This window comes from Dipodomys spectabilis, unplaced genomic scaffold, assembly GCF_019054845.1.
Source record: "Dipodomys spectabilis isolate Male_0828 unplaced genomic scaffold, ASM1905484v1 ptg000054l, whole genome shotgun sequence".
Classification (NCBI taxonomy): domain Eukaryota; kingdom Metazoa; phylum Chordata; class Mammalia; order Rodentia; family Heteromyidae; genus Dipodomys; species Dipodomys spectabilis.
The window spans coordinates 33,802,524-33,820,645 of record NW_024870731.1 but is presented as its reverse complement, the minus strand read 5'-3'; the positions used below and the strand labels follow the sequence as shown (position 1 = coordinate 33,820,645).

General features: G+C 36.8%; 1 protein-coding gene across 1 annotated transcript in view; it reads left to right on the top strand.

Annotated features, from left to right (window-relative positions):
• Positions 1 to 18,122, top strand: part of Cntn3 (contactin 3) — a 216,329-nt gene that overhangs the window by 75,506 nt on the left and 122,701 nt on the right. Inside the window, exon 4 of the mRNA XM_042679994.1 lies at positions 11,072 to 11,167. Coding sequence (XP_042535928.1) covers positions 11,072 to 11,167 — 96 coding nt within the window. The remainder of the gene's footprint in view (positions 1 to 11,071; positions 11,168 to 18,122) is intronic.

Here is an 18,122-nt window from a genome sequence, read left to right as displayed (position 1 = left end):
TGGTGGCACCCAGCAGTAATTTCAGTTAGGAAGCATAGAAGGATTACAGTTAAAGGCTGGCACTGTGTAAAAAGTAGGAGCCTCTATTTTAAACATAATTAAAGATCAATGTGATAGGGGTGTGCCTCAAGTGATCTAGCAACTGGTAAGCATGAAGTCTTGAGTTCAAAACCTACCACACACACACACACACACACACACACACACACGCACGCACGCACGCACAATCGTTAATTGAATAGACTCCAAATGAATGCAATAATGGAAGAGCATTCCAAGCAGTAATCACACTGTGTGAAAATGTAAGCAGCCTTATCCCACTATGTTTAAGAATGATACTTAGGCTTAGGTTTCCCTTATTTGTAATATCTAGTATATGTATGAGTCAAGTGGAAAAAGTCAGATAATGTGATGTCAGGAAAATGAACCCTTAGATGTGTATTTTAATGTTTTTTTTTCTTTCATGCATGTGTTTCTAACACATTTATAAGATTATCTCTTTGTTGCTTTGTATGTCACTCCTCCACAGTATAACCCCTGCTTTCACTATATTTGATGTCAGTATAACTTGTGGAGGAGATGGGGAAAAACCAGTTGTTTAAGGATACAGGTGGACCTGTTGCAACAATGAGAAATACAAGTTGTCATGTCCAAAACGAGCTTTACAACGTTGGTGCGGGGGGGGGGGGGGGGGGAGAAGGATTGGGTGGGAGGGGGGAGGCTGGGAAGGGATGTGAAGGATAAACAAAGGAGGAGGCTGAAATGCTTGGTAAGAAATGTACGCATTATCCTGCCCATGTAACTGTAACTCCTCTGTACAGTATGTTCACAAATAAAATTAAATTAAATTAAAAAAAAAAAAAAGAAAAAGAGATAAAAAGAATTTAGATTTTTTTGCCTATCAAGTGAAGAAACTGATTGTAGGGGTGGTTGTCTGCCAGGAGCACAAGTACCTGTCTGCATGTCCCTCAAAACACTTTGTCAAATGAAGGCTAGCTTTTTGTTTACTGTGGGAGGTTGCAGAAGGCAAACAGGCTACACGGAGAACACACTTCCATCTGATTTCTTAACAATAAAAATCATATACCCCATTATATAACTTATACAAAAATGAAATTGAGTAGAAAAGAAACATAGAAACTTTAGTGTCTTCTAAACACTGAGTACACGTAGCACATTGAAGCTCACAATGTATCCTTGAGGGACATATTTTTTATGATTAGTGTAGCATAATTTAACATGGCCAACACAACAGAGAATATGTTTTGTGAAAAGAATCATCATATGCACAGTTGATAGCATGCATTTTTCCTGCCAGTTTCATGATTTCTTACACATTCAGTAAGCCATAAAAGGATAATACACCCCATTTAATAAGTGGCTCCATGTGTTCCAACAAAAACATATTTACATTTGTCTCATTTTCATTTCTTTTTATCTCTGCACCAGCACAGTTATCCTAATTGCTTTCTAATTTGTATACATTTTGGCTCTTTAAAAATTTAAACTCTGAAACCTTTTTTCAAAGACTTTGAATATGGAGCTGGGGGAGGTAGTTCTATCAGACTAATGGATTCACATGTCAGCTAGTAGCATTGTAATGCATATCTGAAGTGCAAAATTAGACTCTTGTCTTCATTTATACTGGATCTTAGATAAACTTCTACAGAAAACATGAATTTGTGTTTGTTTGCTTTGCTAGAGAAATACTGGCAAATGCATATTCAGAGATATAGTGATAATGATGTTTCCATGGCAACAAGCAGGAAATCATAATATTTATTTCTATCTATTATGTTTTAGTTTATTTTAGGGAATGGTGTTAAAATGACAAAATAGATGATTTTATTTTCTCAAATAAACTTGTATTGTGGCAGATTTTTGTTTGTTTCTGGGTTAAATTTTTTAAAGGTTTGTTTCATGAGAAGTAGCAAGAAGTCACATAAAAATGTCATTTTAATCATCCCCTATATATTGTAAATTACACATACCTAACTGTTGGCAAAATGTTGAATTTGAACTACATGTCCTAGTAATGCCATCCTAGCATTAAATTTAAGGGGAACTGTATGCATTTCTCTACATCATAATTATGAGACTTAAAAATAAAACTGTTTGTTTTGTATGCTTCATCTCTCTTAACATGATTCAAGGGATGGGTAACTGAGGAATGGAATCAACTATAGAAGATAGCAAACTCAGATATTGTTGATCTTCTAGCCCTAAATTATATACTGTGTTGTTTGTAAGTTAATGGGGTAAAAATGACAACACTTAATATTTATTTTATGTACCCAATACACGGAAAGCACTAAACTCTGTGGATGTCAACAATGTTTCAGCAACGTGCTTATAGTCTTACATTTACTGGAGGATATGGATGCTAGGTTAATAAACAATATATTCTAGCATACTTTGCAGTGGATTTGAAGAAATGCACAGCTATACAAATAATAGAAATGATGACTAGCAGGACACCATTACAGCTGGCTATCGGGCTGTGAACTTCCAGTTTAGAACTTCTGTCTCAGTGTTCTGTACCTTAGATCTTCAGAGCAAACCCCAGGAGCTTCTGGGCAAGTGCTAGCATTAATTTTTGTGACAGCAAAACCACAGAAATGCGAGGAAGATCCAGCATGTTCCAGTGTTCACAGCTACCTCGAGTGCAAGCTTCTTATTTACCTCAAAGGCATTGATAAGAGATCTCTTGAAAATATGAATTATTGAAAGAATGAACAAAGTAATCATGGCTTTCCAATGGGCCTGCCTGCACAATATCTATTTGAACTTTGTAGGAATGGATTTTTATCATGGCCAAAGAGGAGTCAGAGTGTGTGGTGGCGTTTCTTCTGATTCTTCTCCATATTGGAAATCTCAGATAACACATTTACCAAGTAGGTCACATTGCATAACATATAACCTTTCAGCCTTTGGTTTGCTTATGTGACAATCAGGGAAAAACAATATCTGTACTGATTCCCTCAGATTTGTTTTAAGGTTCCTATGACATAAACTATATATCTCCAAATGATCTTATATATTTAGGTCATTATTATTGAGTCTTTGCAAAGTGACCTCCTTGTCACTTGCCAAATAGTTTGCCAAATAAGCTTTGGGGGTCTTTCTCTCTTACTTCTATGGAATTTTGGAATATTAACTGGTCATTTAATTAGAGAAAAAACAATCTATTAACATTCCCTCGATGCAATATCAAATCATAGATGTTCCGCTACCTGTAAACTGTGTGGAAATGTGAATTAGTGGTGAATCCTAGTGAATCCCGAGAAGCTGCCTGTTAGTAAGGCAAAGTTAAGGCTTTCATATTTGAGCTCTCCCCTCTCCTCCCTCTTTCCTGTCTCTTACTCCCTCTCCTCATCAATTTATCTTTTCATTTGTGTGTAGCTGTGTATAGAGTTAAGAAACTTACTCCATTATGCTTATTTTTTAATATTTTTATTATGTTCAAGTAATTGTACGAAGGAGTTTATGAATATAGTTCATTGATCAGTGTCATTCCTATCAGTATTCAAACCCATCCATTCCATCCCACACCTTACCTCATTTTTCTTAATTTTGTAGGATGTACATTGTATATTTGACTATATTCTCTCCCTCTTTCTCTCTTCATTTGCCTACTTCCTCCCCTTGGCCCTACAGAATCTCTTTCATGTGTCCATTTCTTGATATTTATTTTGTTAAACTTTAGTGTTTTCAAGGAATTAACCTGTTTTTGTTTTTGTTTATTTAATTTTTGCTGATCCTGGGTTTGAACACAGGGCCTAAGTGCTATCCTTGAGCTTTCTTAGCTCAAAGATAGCATTCTACCATTTGAGCCTCAACTCCACTTCTGGCTTTTTGGTGGGTAATTGGCGATGAGCCTCATGGACTTTCCTGCCTGGAAGAGCTTTGAACTGCAATTATCAGATCTCAGCCTCTTGAGTAACTAGGATTATAAGTGAGCCACTGGTGCTCAGATCTGTGTTGTTGTTGTTAATTTCTGTAGGGAATAGAAATATGTTTATACTGAAATATCCTTAAAATTACATATGTCTTTTTCCCCCCTGGGGACTGCAGTTTATTCCTTTTTTATTATGAAAATACTGTACAGAGGGGTTACAATTACATGGGCAAGATAATGAGTACATTTCTTACCAAATATTGTTGCCTCCTCCTTTATTTCCCTTCCCAACCTTTCCCATCTCCACCCCCCCCCCATCTCATTGTTGCAATGGGTCTACCTGAATCCCTATTTAAACTATTTGTTTTTGCCCTTCCCCTCCACAAATTATACCAACATCAAATACAGTGAGAGCAGGGGTTATTCCATGGGTGAGGGACATACAAAGCAACAAAGAAATCATCTTATAAATATGATAGAAACAATCACATGAAAGAAAAAAAAAACATTTGAATCCTTATCTTGGGTTCATATGTCTTAAAGGAGCAATAATATGAAATTTTAAACTGCTGTGGAGACTAATATTCAAGCAACCATTGCTAGCAAGTATTGGAAGGCTTAAAATCTGAGGTGCTTAATTCAACAGATATTACTAAGGAAATATTCAACTAATTGTGTGGAGGTGAGTCAGTAGAAATTATAGAAAGTCATGCTGGAAAATGAAGTGGAGCCATGAGCCCATGACTCATATCTGTAATCCTAGCTACCTAGTATGCAAGAATTAAGGTGTGGCTGAAGTGATAGAGTATCAGCTAAGCAACTACAAGTCCCTGAGTTCAAGGATAGAGAAAAAGCAACAAAAAAAAAGCCCCCAAAACAAGAAAACAAAACTTTAAGTGTAAATTAGACACACTGGAGTTGTTGAAGACTTCAAAGAAGAAAAAGTATTTGTAGCCTGGCTTCTATGATGAGTTTGTTTAAATAGATATGGCTTAGGACAGGAGTTTCTGGCCAGGGGAAGCTGCCTGCTACCGCTTCCTCACAGCATTATCTCAGCAGGTCTAAAACGTAGGTCAAAATATCTATATTCTTCAGAACAAGAACCTGATTCTAAAATCTAAGAAGTTTGTATAAAATAAAACTTCCTTTTGTTTTCTTAGGAGATGTTCCCATATTAGCCTCTCAGTTCAGGTCCTATACAGAAGAAGTTATCGAAATATTGTCATCTAGTTTGTGAATGAAATGAAAACAGCCACATTGGCCAGTCAGCCCATGGCTCACGCCTATAAATCCTAGCTACACTGAAGGCTCAGATATGAATTTGGCAATTTGAAGACAGCCCTGGCAGAAAAGTCTGTGAGACTCTTATTTTCAGTTAACCAACAAAAAGCTGGGAGTGGAGCTGTGGCTTAAATCTTTATAAAAGATTCATATGTATCATCATCGATTAATTTTTTTTGAATATACAACTCGGCAGGTAATTGGCTTTTTTGTTTTTATTCTTTCAGTGTGCCAAAACACCCTTCCATGAGCAATAGACAGTAGGGGTTCATTGTAGTATTTGTATACAGTACACCCTATTATGAAGTTGCTCTGATTTCCAATAATTGTTTTCCTTTGCATTTGAGTGATAATAAAAAAAAAACATTTCTGGAGCCCTCTTGTTGCATGAATAGGACAAGCAGAATAAAGACTTATATTTTCTAAGCTTTTATGGCAGTCTCGCTCACTCTATTCCATTTATGTTGACATCAGTTTTGAAAGAGGGGAAAGGTGAATTTTCTTTATAGAATTTCTCAAAAGCCTCTGAATTTGTTTTTATGTAAATAAATCTCTTCATATTCACACTTCATCAGATTACTTGGTATTTCTAGTAACAATGTAATAATTTTTGTTAACAGATACTGTTAATTCAACTAATGGTGTAGAGAGAGCCACTAAAGAGGAGTGTGACATTTGTTCAGGGTAGGTGACATTATCCTTGTAGGAACAAATAAACGTTTGCTGCCCAGGCAGGATAGATGCCATAGGTGATCTTCAATAGGTCACAAGAAGAGATTGAGGGTGTTTATGCCTTCACCTTTCATCCTCATTCAGAGGAACAACCTAAAATGCAGTTACAATAAACATTCAGTTTTCAAATGCTTCTTGAGCAGAAGAGGATTATTTTTAACTACATCTTGAAGATAAACATACTTTACATAAGTTGAAAGAAGTAGTTTAGGGTCTAAACAAAATTTTACACTGGGAAATACTCAAAAGTGTAAGATGAAGTCCTATTATGTATATTATGTCAATACTTGGGCAGAAGTGTATCACACACACACACACACACACACACACACACACACACACACCCTTCTGAAGGACTGAATGAATCTTAGGACAGAGAATATGAACTTTATAATCTAGGTACTGTGAAATGAATTATGATGCACATTTTTTAAAGCAGTAGTTCAAACAAGGTGTAGGGGTTGGCTTATCTGCAAAGGCTGTCCTCAGAGCTCAGATGGACCGTTGAGGGGAAGTCTCTGTGTGAAACTTCAAGGAGATATAGATATAGAAGCCTCTGGACTGAACCTCCAGGCTTTGAAAAGCCCCTGTTGATATATTGCTGGGGATCTTTGGCTGCTGTTCTGTGCAGCCTCAGCTGTACCCCATGTTATATCAGCACCAGGATGGAACAGTTTTTTGCTAAAATGCACCAAGGGTGGGGTGCTGTACCTCTTCTCTGCCCACCTTGTATTGTTACTGTGCTGCATACCCAGGCCATTCTTAATGCCAATGATAGTTTGAGGAGGATTCTTAAATTTTTAAAGTTTATGACTACTAACTAGCAGGTCACAGATTCAAAATATTTTTACTTTTCATGTGCTATTTTAATCTTCTTTTTAAAATGAAAAGATGTCTGTCTCACTTTTCATTCTCTTGCTGGTGGTGTTTAAAGCATTTATGTACCAATCGCAAATATCGCCTTAGGCAGAATTTCTCATAAAATGTCCTCCCTGTCCCCTAGCCCTAACACATTTGGTCAGCTATGTGTAAGATACTGTCTAATACTCTTCCCATAACAGTCGGTGCCTATTTTCTGTTAAGAACTCTAACTTTTTCTGCCTATGGAAACTTAACCTTGGATTAACATAAGGTTCCCCAGAGTTAGTTTCTGAGAAATGGTACTTGCATTTGGATGATTTAAAGCTTTATACTGGTAGACTTTTGGGCTACAGTATTTATTTTCCAAGAGTGGTCTATGAAAAACCAGCTCCAACAACACATAGGGCATGGAATCAGACACTAGATTAAGCATATGAGTGTTAGATCTCTTCACAATGTCATTTACGTCTTTCTGTTCATCTGGATGGATTGCTGTCCTCATTGTCTCTATCGGTTAGACAGTGAGATCTTCCTGGAAAATACAATGCTAAACAATAACTAAATTCCTAAGATGTATGCATTCTTTTCTAAAAGTTCTATACTTTTATATTTCCAATAAAATTCATGACCTGTTCTGACTTAGTTTTTATAACCGAATTAAATTCAAGATGAGGTTTATTTTATTAGCTAGGTGGTCCAATTTTTCTAGTGTAATTTTTTATTGGAAGTCTGTTCTTCAATTGATGTCCTTTTGTACTATTACATATGGATTTTAGAATTAGTTTGTCTATGTCTACAATGCATTAAGGAAAAACCTTGCTGGGATTTTGAAAGGAATCCCATTTTATATGAATAGATGGAGATTTGCAATTGAATTAAGCTTCACAATCCATGAGTATGGTATCTCTCTCTGTTTACAAAGGCTTATGCATTTTTCTTTTTTATTTACTTCTTATTTTAGTAAGTAAATACATTATATGTTTTGTTATGATGTGCATTTTTTAATTTTTTTGGACTCAATGTAAGTGCAGTTTTAAATTTTGACTTTTGCAGTTATTTTTAGTACATAGATGATGTATCCTGTTTTATTTAATTGGACAATATAAAGTGATTTTTTTCATGTTCCTTCTGATCTTTTATTTTGACAATCATTACATCAAATAAGAATACAGTTATTACATCCTTTCCAAAGTGTATATTTTTCCTTCATTATTGCTGTGGGCATATGTTTTAATACTTTATTGAGTAGAAGTGATGAGAATGGAAGTCCCTGTCGTACTTCTTAGGTTAAGGGTAAAGTATTTGGTCTTTTAATGCTACACATGGTTCTAGCTTGAGTTCTTTATCGGGCTGGCTTGTTCTCTGTTGGGTTGGATGGTTGGTTCTGACTTATTTCTGGCTCCAGAATAATGATAATGTTCGCAGGAATTGGAGATGAGGCAAAGAAAAAAAGCTGAGAGTTTCTATCAATAAATCCTGGAACTACATATTATTTATTTTGATTCTTATAAAGTGCTTTTCTCTGCTACAATTCTTGTCAAAATAGAACCACCTACAGCTTGACTTGCATTTGAGTTGCACATACACTCTGCTAGTTGGTATTTTGGTGATTTGAAACTTTCAAAACTTTATTTTTCTTTCATAGATCCTAATAGTCCAACAAAAGGAGGCTATTTTTCTTTTCTATACCTTAAAAATGACATGTATTTTCTATGGATTAATTGTTTTGTTCTGTCTGAAGAAAAGAAAAATATATAGAAGAACTTTGAAAACTCAACAGTAAAAATATCCAATGAATAATTGGGCACAATAGGTTCTTATTATGTTCTATTCGCAGTTATTTCTAATTTTTGTTTTAGTTTTCTATACCCTTTGTCTTTTATATGTTTATCTGATCTGAGGACAGGAACATGCATGACATTTGCATAACATGTACTTGGTGCACACATGCTGAACAGAGCACATCCGCAAACCATACATAACATAAACATTGTATAGCAGCTCATGTAGAAAACAACATGATATATGTATGACACACATGTGATACATTCATGCAACAAATGACACCTGCATGCCACCTACATGACACACACACACAACACACTACCCACACAACACACAAGCCATGCAGAGACCATAAACAAATACATGACACACATGTCACACTTAACACATTTATGAATCACATCACATACCTCATGTCACACTCATGCTACTCACAGCCAAACATGTTACACACATGTGACTTCAAACACACACACATATGCCAATACATAGCACATAGCACAAATGTATGCCACATATGTCACATAGCTGTGACACAAATGTCCCATATACCACATACAAGTCAAATAGGTGACACACATCCCACATATGCGCCACATGCAGGTATGTATAGTGAATGTGCCACATGTATGCTGGATACATTTCAAACATGCCACATACATGACATAGATAGCATGTACATGTCACAGGCAGCACATTCATGACACACATGGAACATGCAGTTCACACAAGTCACATACACATCATAAATGCAACACATTCAGTGCATGCATGACACAAATTTCACAAACTTGCAACATGGCTGTTACACATTTCACAGATGGAACACATGTGTCATGGCCATGCCACACATGTGACACATACATGGCATGCACATGGCACATAAATGGCACACACTTCACCCTCGTGTCTCATTTATGTCACACATGACACACACATGACAAATATATCGCACACTGCACACATGAAGCACATGTCATGAATAAAATATACATGGAACATGAATGACCCATGTGTGTCACACACAACACCTGTATGCGGCATGTATGTTTGTGCATGCTATGTATGTTGTATCCACTTTTTATATATGTAACATGTGTCACACATCCCACATATGGCACTCATGTCACATGCAAGCCATGGTGTAGGCATAATACACGACACACATAGAGCACGTATGGCATGCCTTTCACATGAATGTCACATGTATTTCACTTTATGTGACTTGCATGCAATGCACTTGACACATGAATGTCATGTGCATTATGTGTCACCATGTAGATCTTGTTTTTACACATTTGTGTGTGTCACCCATATGTAACATACATGACACAAACATTATTCATAGGTCACATACATATTATACATGTCAAATCCAAATCCTATCATACATGATTCTAAAATATGATACATATGGCATACTCATGTCACATGTCATCTGCCACATTACACCCTATCCATGTCATGGACATCATGCATGATTCTAGCATTCATGTAATTCTTATGTCACTTACACACCACATACACCCCAGATGCCACACATGTTGCACACATGTATGTGTGCATACCTAGGGTACATACATTATCATGTATGTCACTGCATGCCATACTTGTTTCACATGTGTATTATGTGCATGTCACATGCATGCTGTATGCATGTCTCACACATCTCTTCCTTTTCCTCTATGGAATTGGGTTTTTCTATGCATGTAGACAATGCAATTTTCTCTCTGTTGTAATTTTAACTGAAATATATGAACCAATATTCGCTATCTTAAATTGGTATGGGAAGAAATTAAGTGTCTAAAATAACCATTGGTTAATAAAAATAGTATATTCCATTGACTACTATTTCTTAGAAATGTATTAAATGTTGATAAAATACTTCCTGGGTGATAATAAAATAATTGCCTTTTATAGCCATAAATAGGAATTTGTGGTTTCAGTTATTGTTAACCCTTTGAATTCTGCTTAGTTGTTAATTTCCAGTGATACATATGTTCTTCAGGACATGAGACAAATACAGCCTGAAACTAGAAAGTGTGTATTTTAAAATATTTCTATGAATAATACTAATTTTATGTAGAACAAATTTACTTTAATGTGTCATAAACAAATATTTTAGGGGAAACTTTTTGAATAATTGGTGAATCAATGGAATTGATGTGGAAATATTTAGGTAGAATTGTTTCAGTTTATTTTGTTTCCTTCTCCAAATCTTATTGTCTGGTTAATTCTATTCATTGTGATTACTTTATCTTTTTGGAAAATTCATTTAATTTGACCCTTTATCACCAACAAGGGGTCCAGGATCTCTATTTAAATTGATATGGATGATATTCTAGCAGCCTGAATAAGGAAATCAAGTCCTGTTTTTCCTTCTGTAAGCAACTATTCTTCTCTTCACTTTCCTAGGAAGAGGTTTTAGAATTGTTTTTTGAAGGAAGAAAGTAATGATTTTGTATGTAATTTTCCTCTGTGATACTCAGGGTTTTTGTTTTGTTTTCAAATTAGATCTTGAAAATTTTAAAACCAGAATGAGGAGTACAGTGTCAGTACGCGAAGGCCAGGGCATGGTCCTGCTCTGCGGCCCCCCACCACACTCTGGTGGTAAGTACTGCCCCGTTTCTGCTATTGATACTTCTTAAATATGTTTTGGGACAAAGCCTGAGCCAGACACTCTGTGACTGCTTCTGTAAAGTAAAAGAACTCAAATAACTTGAACATTCAATTCTGTCAGCTGATGTGAAAAAGGAAAAACTCACAAAGATAGTCCATCTAGAGAAATTGTTGTGTATATATTCTAACCAGGGAGGTTACAAAGAGTCACAGAGATCCCATTCATTTTGCTCATTTACTAATGCTGAACATGTGTTCTTACCCCATCATTCTCTGCTCCTCAGTTTTAGACTTTGAAAGTTCAAATTGAGAGCTCTCTCCTCTCTCCTCTCCCTCTCCTCTTTCCCTGCCTCTGCCCCTCCCAATTTCTAGATAGCCTATTTATATGAAAAAGATAAAGGTATATAGTCACATCACTGTCATTAGACTATTGCAATTGCAAATTTTATGCTAACTTCGCACATACTAAAATATACTAAAGTATACTGGCATAAATTGAAGTCAGAAACTTGATAAAATAACCTCATTGAGTAGAAATGAAATAATTAGCTCCTCAATAAAAAGCCTTAGAGTGCTGGTTTAATTTTTTCCCTCTCTATGATCACTCTTGTGACCTTGGCAATTTATGGTCAAGATGGTCTTACTAATATATAAAATATATTCTCAGACAAATAAACATGGTCTGCCATCAAAAGGATAAGAGTCACTGAGAGGTAAATGAGTTAGAGAGGACCTATCTTCACAGAGACGATCTAAAGAATTCATTGTAAAGCTTAATTCAGATGGAAATACTCTGGACTTCATATGTTCTGTGACTCATAACCAGTCCTCTTCTGCTCTCAATGATTGGTCACTTTTAATTACAAACCCTCAAATCTAATAACCCAGACATCTCCTTTCTTTTTGTAGATGGCCATGTGAATGTGTGCCTGAGGTCAGGGGCTGGCTTAACCTTTTTGCCTGCAGGGATTTAAATGAGGCTCCCTTGTCTATTTTAAAAGAGTACATTTTGCTTGATTCTTGAGTTTAGAGAGGTTCTTGCTTTGTACCTAAGGACAAAGTACCTTAATTACAAATAAAAGTAATTGAGTTCATTCTGGCTTGAAGAAAATAGAAAATTTAACAGGCTGAAATAACGGAGCTAACTAGTATCTTCTGGAAGAGTTGTATGGTTTACAGAGTTGCGCCTCCAGAAAGGGCCTGACACCTTGCATTGTGGTATGGGGTCAGTGGGTGGCCTGCAGTTCTGTTATACAATGCTACTTGTTGACTGGTTATCTATTGACAGTGTAAAATGGGGTATATTCAGCCCTTTCCGACCAATATTGGCTAGTTCTGATTATTAGAATCAATTCAGAGCTTGCTGTATGGATGACCAAGAATTGGTTCAACCACACCACAGTGAATGATGCTTCCTTTTACTGGTTTTTGATATAAAAACCGAAAAAGCAAAACATTGTATCACAAACTCCTTGAACTACTCCTTGAGAACCAAATGTGCTTCATTTGAGAGATCATCCAATTCCTTGATTCAGTGGTCTTTTCTGTATTTCTTGACTTTTCTTCCTTTATTTTTGACTGTTTTCTCACATCAGTTTTTTCTTGTGGTGGCCAAGGTAGACCCTGAAAACTCTTAGGATCCTTAATGTTAAAGATTGTACTGGAGCTGGGTACCAGTGGCTCATACCTATAATCCTAGCTACTCAGGAGGCTGAGATCTGAAGATCATGGTTCAAAGCCAGCCCAGGGAGGAAGGGCCATGAAACTCTTATCTCCAATAAACCATCAGAAAACAAGAAGTGGCACTGTGGGTTAATGATAGAGTGCTTGCTTTGAGCTGAGGAGCTGAGGGACAGCACTCAGGCCCAGAGTTCAAGACCCATAACCAACAACAACAAAAACAAGCTTGTAATTGACCAGAACCTTCACAGAGGCCTATAATTGGATCCTTGTTTAGGGGATTATCCATGAAATGAAAGAAGAGAGTCAGCTCTGTCAACCCACAAGCATGTAAGCAAGGAAAAGAAAATAAGAATTTACAAGCGAGAGAGAGAGAAAAGAAGGTGATCCATTAGGTAGAATAATGGCTACAACTACTCCAAGTAAGGAATTATCAAACTAACTTCAACTTGTATTGCTTCAAATCAACAGAAAATAATTGCTTCAAATCACTACAGAATTTCAGAAATGTTAACCGAAGTTGAGATTCTGACTGAGCTATCCTTCATTACTTTTATAATTAGGTAAATTCATTAATAACAAAAGAACCTGCTGGCCCCTAGAGGCATGTTCCTGTAACCCTGGCTACTCAGGAGGCTGAGATATGAGGATCATGGTTTGAAGCTAATCATGAGCAGGAAAGTCTATAAGACTGTTATTTCCAATTAACTACCAAAAATCCAGAAGTGGAGGTATGGTTCAAGTGGCAGAATGTTACCCTTGAGCTTTTAAAAGACACAGGGCCCATGTTCAGGCTCTGAGTTCAAGGCCTAGAACTGGCACAAAAAAAGATGAATAATCTATTGGTTTACTAATTTACAGTGAATATGTCTTATGAAGCTATTGAATGAAACATGTTTCAAAAGAGGACTCTTTTTTGTCATAAGAATTGAGTAACCTTGGCCAGTCACAGCTATCCTAAGTCATTATACCTTGATTTATCTCAGCCTTTGGAGTTCTGTCTTTACTTTTAAAGCATATGGATGAGATGATTGTGAATGTCTGCTGAGATTGTAGCTAAAGCAAAAATGAAACTTCTATCCTTCAGAATGTAAAAGTTTCAAGAGATACTAAATCACATGGAGAAAATGTATATTTCCCTCACTGCAAGCATGTCAAGAAATGACCAGGACAATCAGGTCAGATTTAGATGTGAAAAACATTTGTGCATATGGGTCCATGTCTACCTCACAAGATCCTCACAATTGTCATCTGAGAGCCTGACAGACTAGTTCATGAACCCCTAGGGCAGAGGCCTGTGTTCTGAGTTTAAGTGTATTGCACAAAGCTGACTCATAATAGGCACTCAACAGGCATCTAGTCAACAAACATTGATGAAGTAAATAACTGAATGCTTTTCTAGATTTTGACAGTTATAAATATTTGAAAATCCATCCAATACTTTATTCTCAAGGTATAAGTATCCAAATCCTCTGGAGTACCAACCAGGCAGTGACAGACCTACCCATGTGAACTTTCTAGCAGCTACAATCAAGCCTGCTTCATCGCATTAAGAATGACTTGGAGACTTCATTTCAGTAAAGGATGAAGTCCCATTTTGAGCCAGGTCCTAGCAGCTGAAGCTGTGATTTCAGGGTATTTTTTTCTTTCCCTGCCAAAGATGAAAGGTCTTTCAGAGTACACGTGCCCCTTGCTGGTATCTATTCAGTCATCCTTTCTCAAAGTTCCACAGACCCTTCCAGACCTGCACTAAGCCTTCGTTGTTTACACCTGCCTACATTGTCTTCATTCACTGCAGCTTGCTTTATTTCTACTGAGTCCCTTTCCGGTGGTTGGAGATGTTTTTCTGATTTCTGATATCAGAATCATCTTTTATTCACCTGTCTTATTCTCTCTTATAGGAGCCTAACAAGAGTAAGTATAGAAGGGGAATGATAATGATGATGATGATGATGATGATGATAATAATAATAATAGCAGCAACAGCAATGATGATAGTGGTGATAATCTCGCTCTAATGACTACTGCTTAGATACTGAGCAGAATGCTTGTCTTTTGTGTTCATTACCTGCTAGTCAGAGCTTTTTGGTGAAAGTACGGAGAGGAACAGGATGGTTGACAGCCTAAGTAGAGCCGGAAAGCTCAGTTCTGGAAATGCCAAGAGAGTGAGCTTCCACCCAGCTCATGTTGGAATGCCTGGTGCTCTAACTTCTGGTTTGAAAGTAACTCATGAGGCAAGAGCCTAGATGCCGAGTCTCAGCACAAAGCCCTCCCAACCTGTGCGCTAGGCACTAAATTGGGTCATTTGCACATGGGTCTCATAGAAGTAGTAGCCTGCAAAAGATCCCAGAGCTGTGGAGAAGTCAAACTAGAACCTTGATGCTTCCTCCTGACCAGGAATTTTTCTATGTGATGGATATTCCAAGTCAGCCCCATAGCCATTCTCCAAATGATAAGGCACAGAGTCCTCAGGAAAAGGAGTGATGTTCTAAGCCAAGGGCTTCTGACATTTCAAAACCAGAGTCAGCAGAGTTCATTAATATTTAAGCCCATTGTTTACAGAAGCATTTGATACACAGTGGTACCTAGAGCCACTTTAGGGACGTCTCCTCCAAAGTTGAACCAAAGCCTCAGCTCAGACATGCTCTTTCACAATACTCCTTAGACTTCAATTCCAAATGAATCAACTGGTTGGAGTCTGAGACTGTGTATTTCTAATTGGCTGTCCTGGGAAGTGGGTGCTGCTGGTCTGTGGGTCACTATGGGTAGAAAGTCCCTCACTGGTCTGTTCCATTTCGTGAAGTCCCTAATGTATTCCTGTTACCTCTCTGCTCTACTAACCTTTCTTCTTCTCTAGCTTTCTTCTCCATCATGGTGCTAGAAGGCATTTAACACATCAAAGCTAAAATATTATGTCTCAAATGAGGACATCATCCTTGCCCCCCCCCCCCCCCCCCCCCCCCCGCCCTTCAAGCCTGAAGCGTCTTTCTCAAGATACTCTTCACCTTGATTTATTTCCTTGTTTGGAAACCTTCCAAGGTCTCCAATTGATTTGTATATTTTTTATTGTCTCGCAAAATGCTTGTCTTTCTTTCTAAGTCCTAGGGCTAAAGTGGCACAGCTGCCCTTTTAATTCAAGTCCCAGAGTCTAAAACATACTTTAATCCACAATTTCTCCTCTCCCAGATGTGACATGAAAGCATGTACAGACTCTAACTAAAGTTTAGTTTAGGTTTAAAAGTCCATAGAAAAGTCTCACTGAAAACAAAATTTCTGATATTGAGATTAAATGGCATGACACCAATGGGTATTGTTGGGACTCACTGTCAACTTGGTGTTCTACCTTCTACAAAAACCTAAACATGGTTCATATCTGAAATCTACTTTAATGATGCTTGTGTTGTTTTATTTCTAATGTGATGGAAATATCAAGACAAGAAAAAGCAATGGCTAGAATGCAGTATACCTTTGAATAAGTACATGGATGGGTGATATTTAATCACAGTAGCTTTATAGTGCTCCTTCTGCTGGTTACTTCTCTTCATAGACAATGCTTAGGACTTCCACAGTAGAAACACATTGCTCATTTGGTGAGTTGGTGGTTGTGGAGTTGGAATTAATTCAAAAGTTTCTCTGTTGTTTTGTTTTGTTTGGGATTGTTTTTGTATTAACTTAGTCCTGTAGCCAGCAAAGTGATCTACAAGTAACATCGCTATATTATTTAGCAATGGATAGTGATTACTGTTTTTAATTTGTCTTTTGCTATTGCCTGCAACTTAGAGCTTTTTTACTGGCTCCAGTAAAATTACATTAAAATTACTTCATGAAATAATTTGTAGCTCCTGTTTATTAGACAAACAGAGAGCTAAAATACAGATCTCAGTGAGGTTTATTTATGTCATGAGCATTATTTGTAGTGCTTTGTGCATATAAATAATTTCAAAACTATGGCAAAACTGTACATCTTTACTTAGGAGCAGTCAGCATAGGTGGAAAAATTATCTAATGGTAATTGACAATTAGTTTTTGTTAGGCATCTGTATAATGCCTCAGTAACATGACTATTTGAGAAGGGTTGTAATATCCCATATGGTTTGTCTACCACTTCCTGTTTAGTGCTGACTCTGCAGAATAATCAAACACCTATCTGAGCAAGAGGAAGTAATACCTCAAAATGAGTTAGAAAGCTAGTAATTGACAAACCAGAAATAAGCTACTGGACATAGATTTCTTAAAGTGTAATTACTTATACCAATATCCTGAAAAGCTAGGAATTAATATAATTGCAGTATAGTTGCTAATATCACAAAAAGCAGTACAAAATCAAACACATGAGAAAAATTACCCTCTTATATGTAAGACTGCAAGATGAGTTAGTTCATGGGTGCCTCGTGATAAAATATTAATTAGAAAGGAGTGCATCAAGTATTCTGGCTACATACTGTAATAAACAGTTGACGTTTGCCCAACAGTGGCTGGTAAAATTTACTCTAAGTAGAGAATATACTTGAAATCTGTCCCTCTATTGAATCAACAAACTACTTTGGTGTCTGATATAGCTTCCCATATCTGTGCTATGTGCATATATTTAAAAATTCAGTCCTATGCACTGCTATCCATTTAGAACATCGCCTTTGGGATGTGAAAGGAGAATGTGAGATGTCAAACAGCAGGTAGTGGAGATTGAAGCAATGTTGTGCTAAAAATTGCTTTGTAAATCCTGGTGTGACCGAGGTGCGAACTGTTAGCAACCAAACCAGATGGTGTGGGATTTACACCCACTGTAGCAACATCTTTATTATTTTACTCAAAGATGAATAGACCAAAAAAGTAAAGTTATCTCAGATAGTATACATGGTGCCAAATGGGTATTTTCATGGCTGAGATACTTGCCCTGTTGGTGGAAACTTTACCAGGTAACAGGATACATTACAGACTTTAAGATGTAGTTAGGACTCCAAACAATGATTTTTCCCACATAATTTGAATTGTGATAATAATAATATTGTTCCTTAGGACCTTTGTTTACTGGAGTCTACCCTTCCCTTCCATTCTACTTGGAATCCAAATTAAAACAATTTCTCTTTTCAGACTTTCTGAAGTCAAGAACACATGGTATATCCTTTGGAAAACTAAATCTTTCTGATTTGCCTCACTGACTGACTAGACTCTTTATCCAACTTCCCAGTGTCTTCAATCTTTATCCAAGTAAAATGTTCAAAAGCTGCATCACTGTGTCAACTGAGACTATACCAAATTGTGAAAC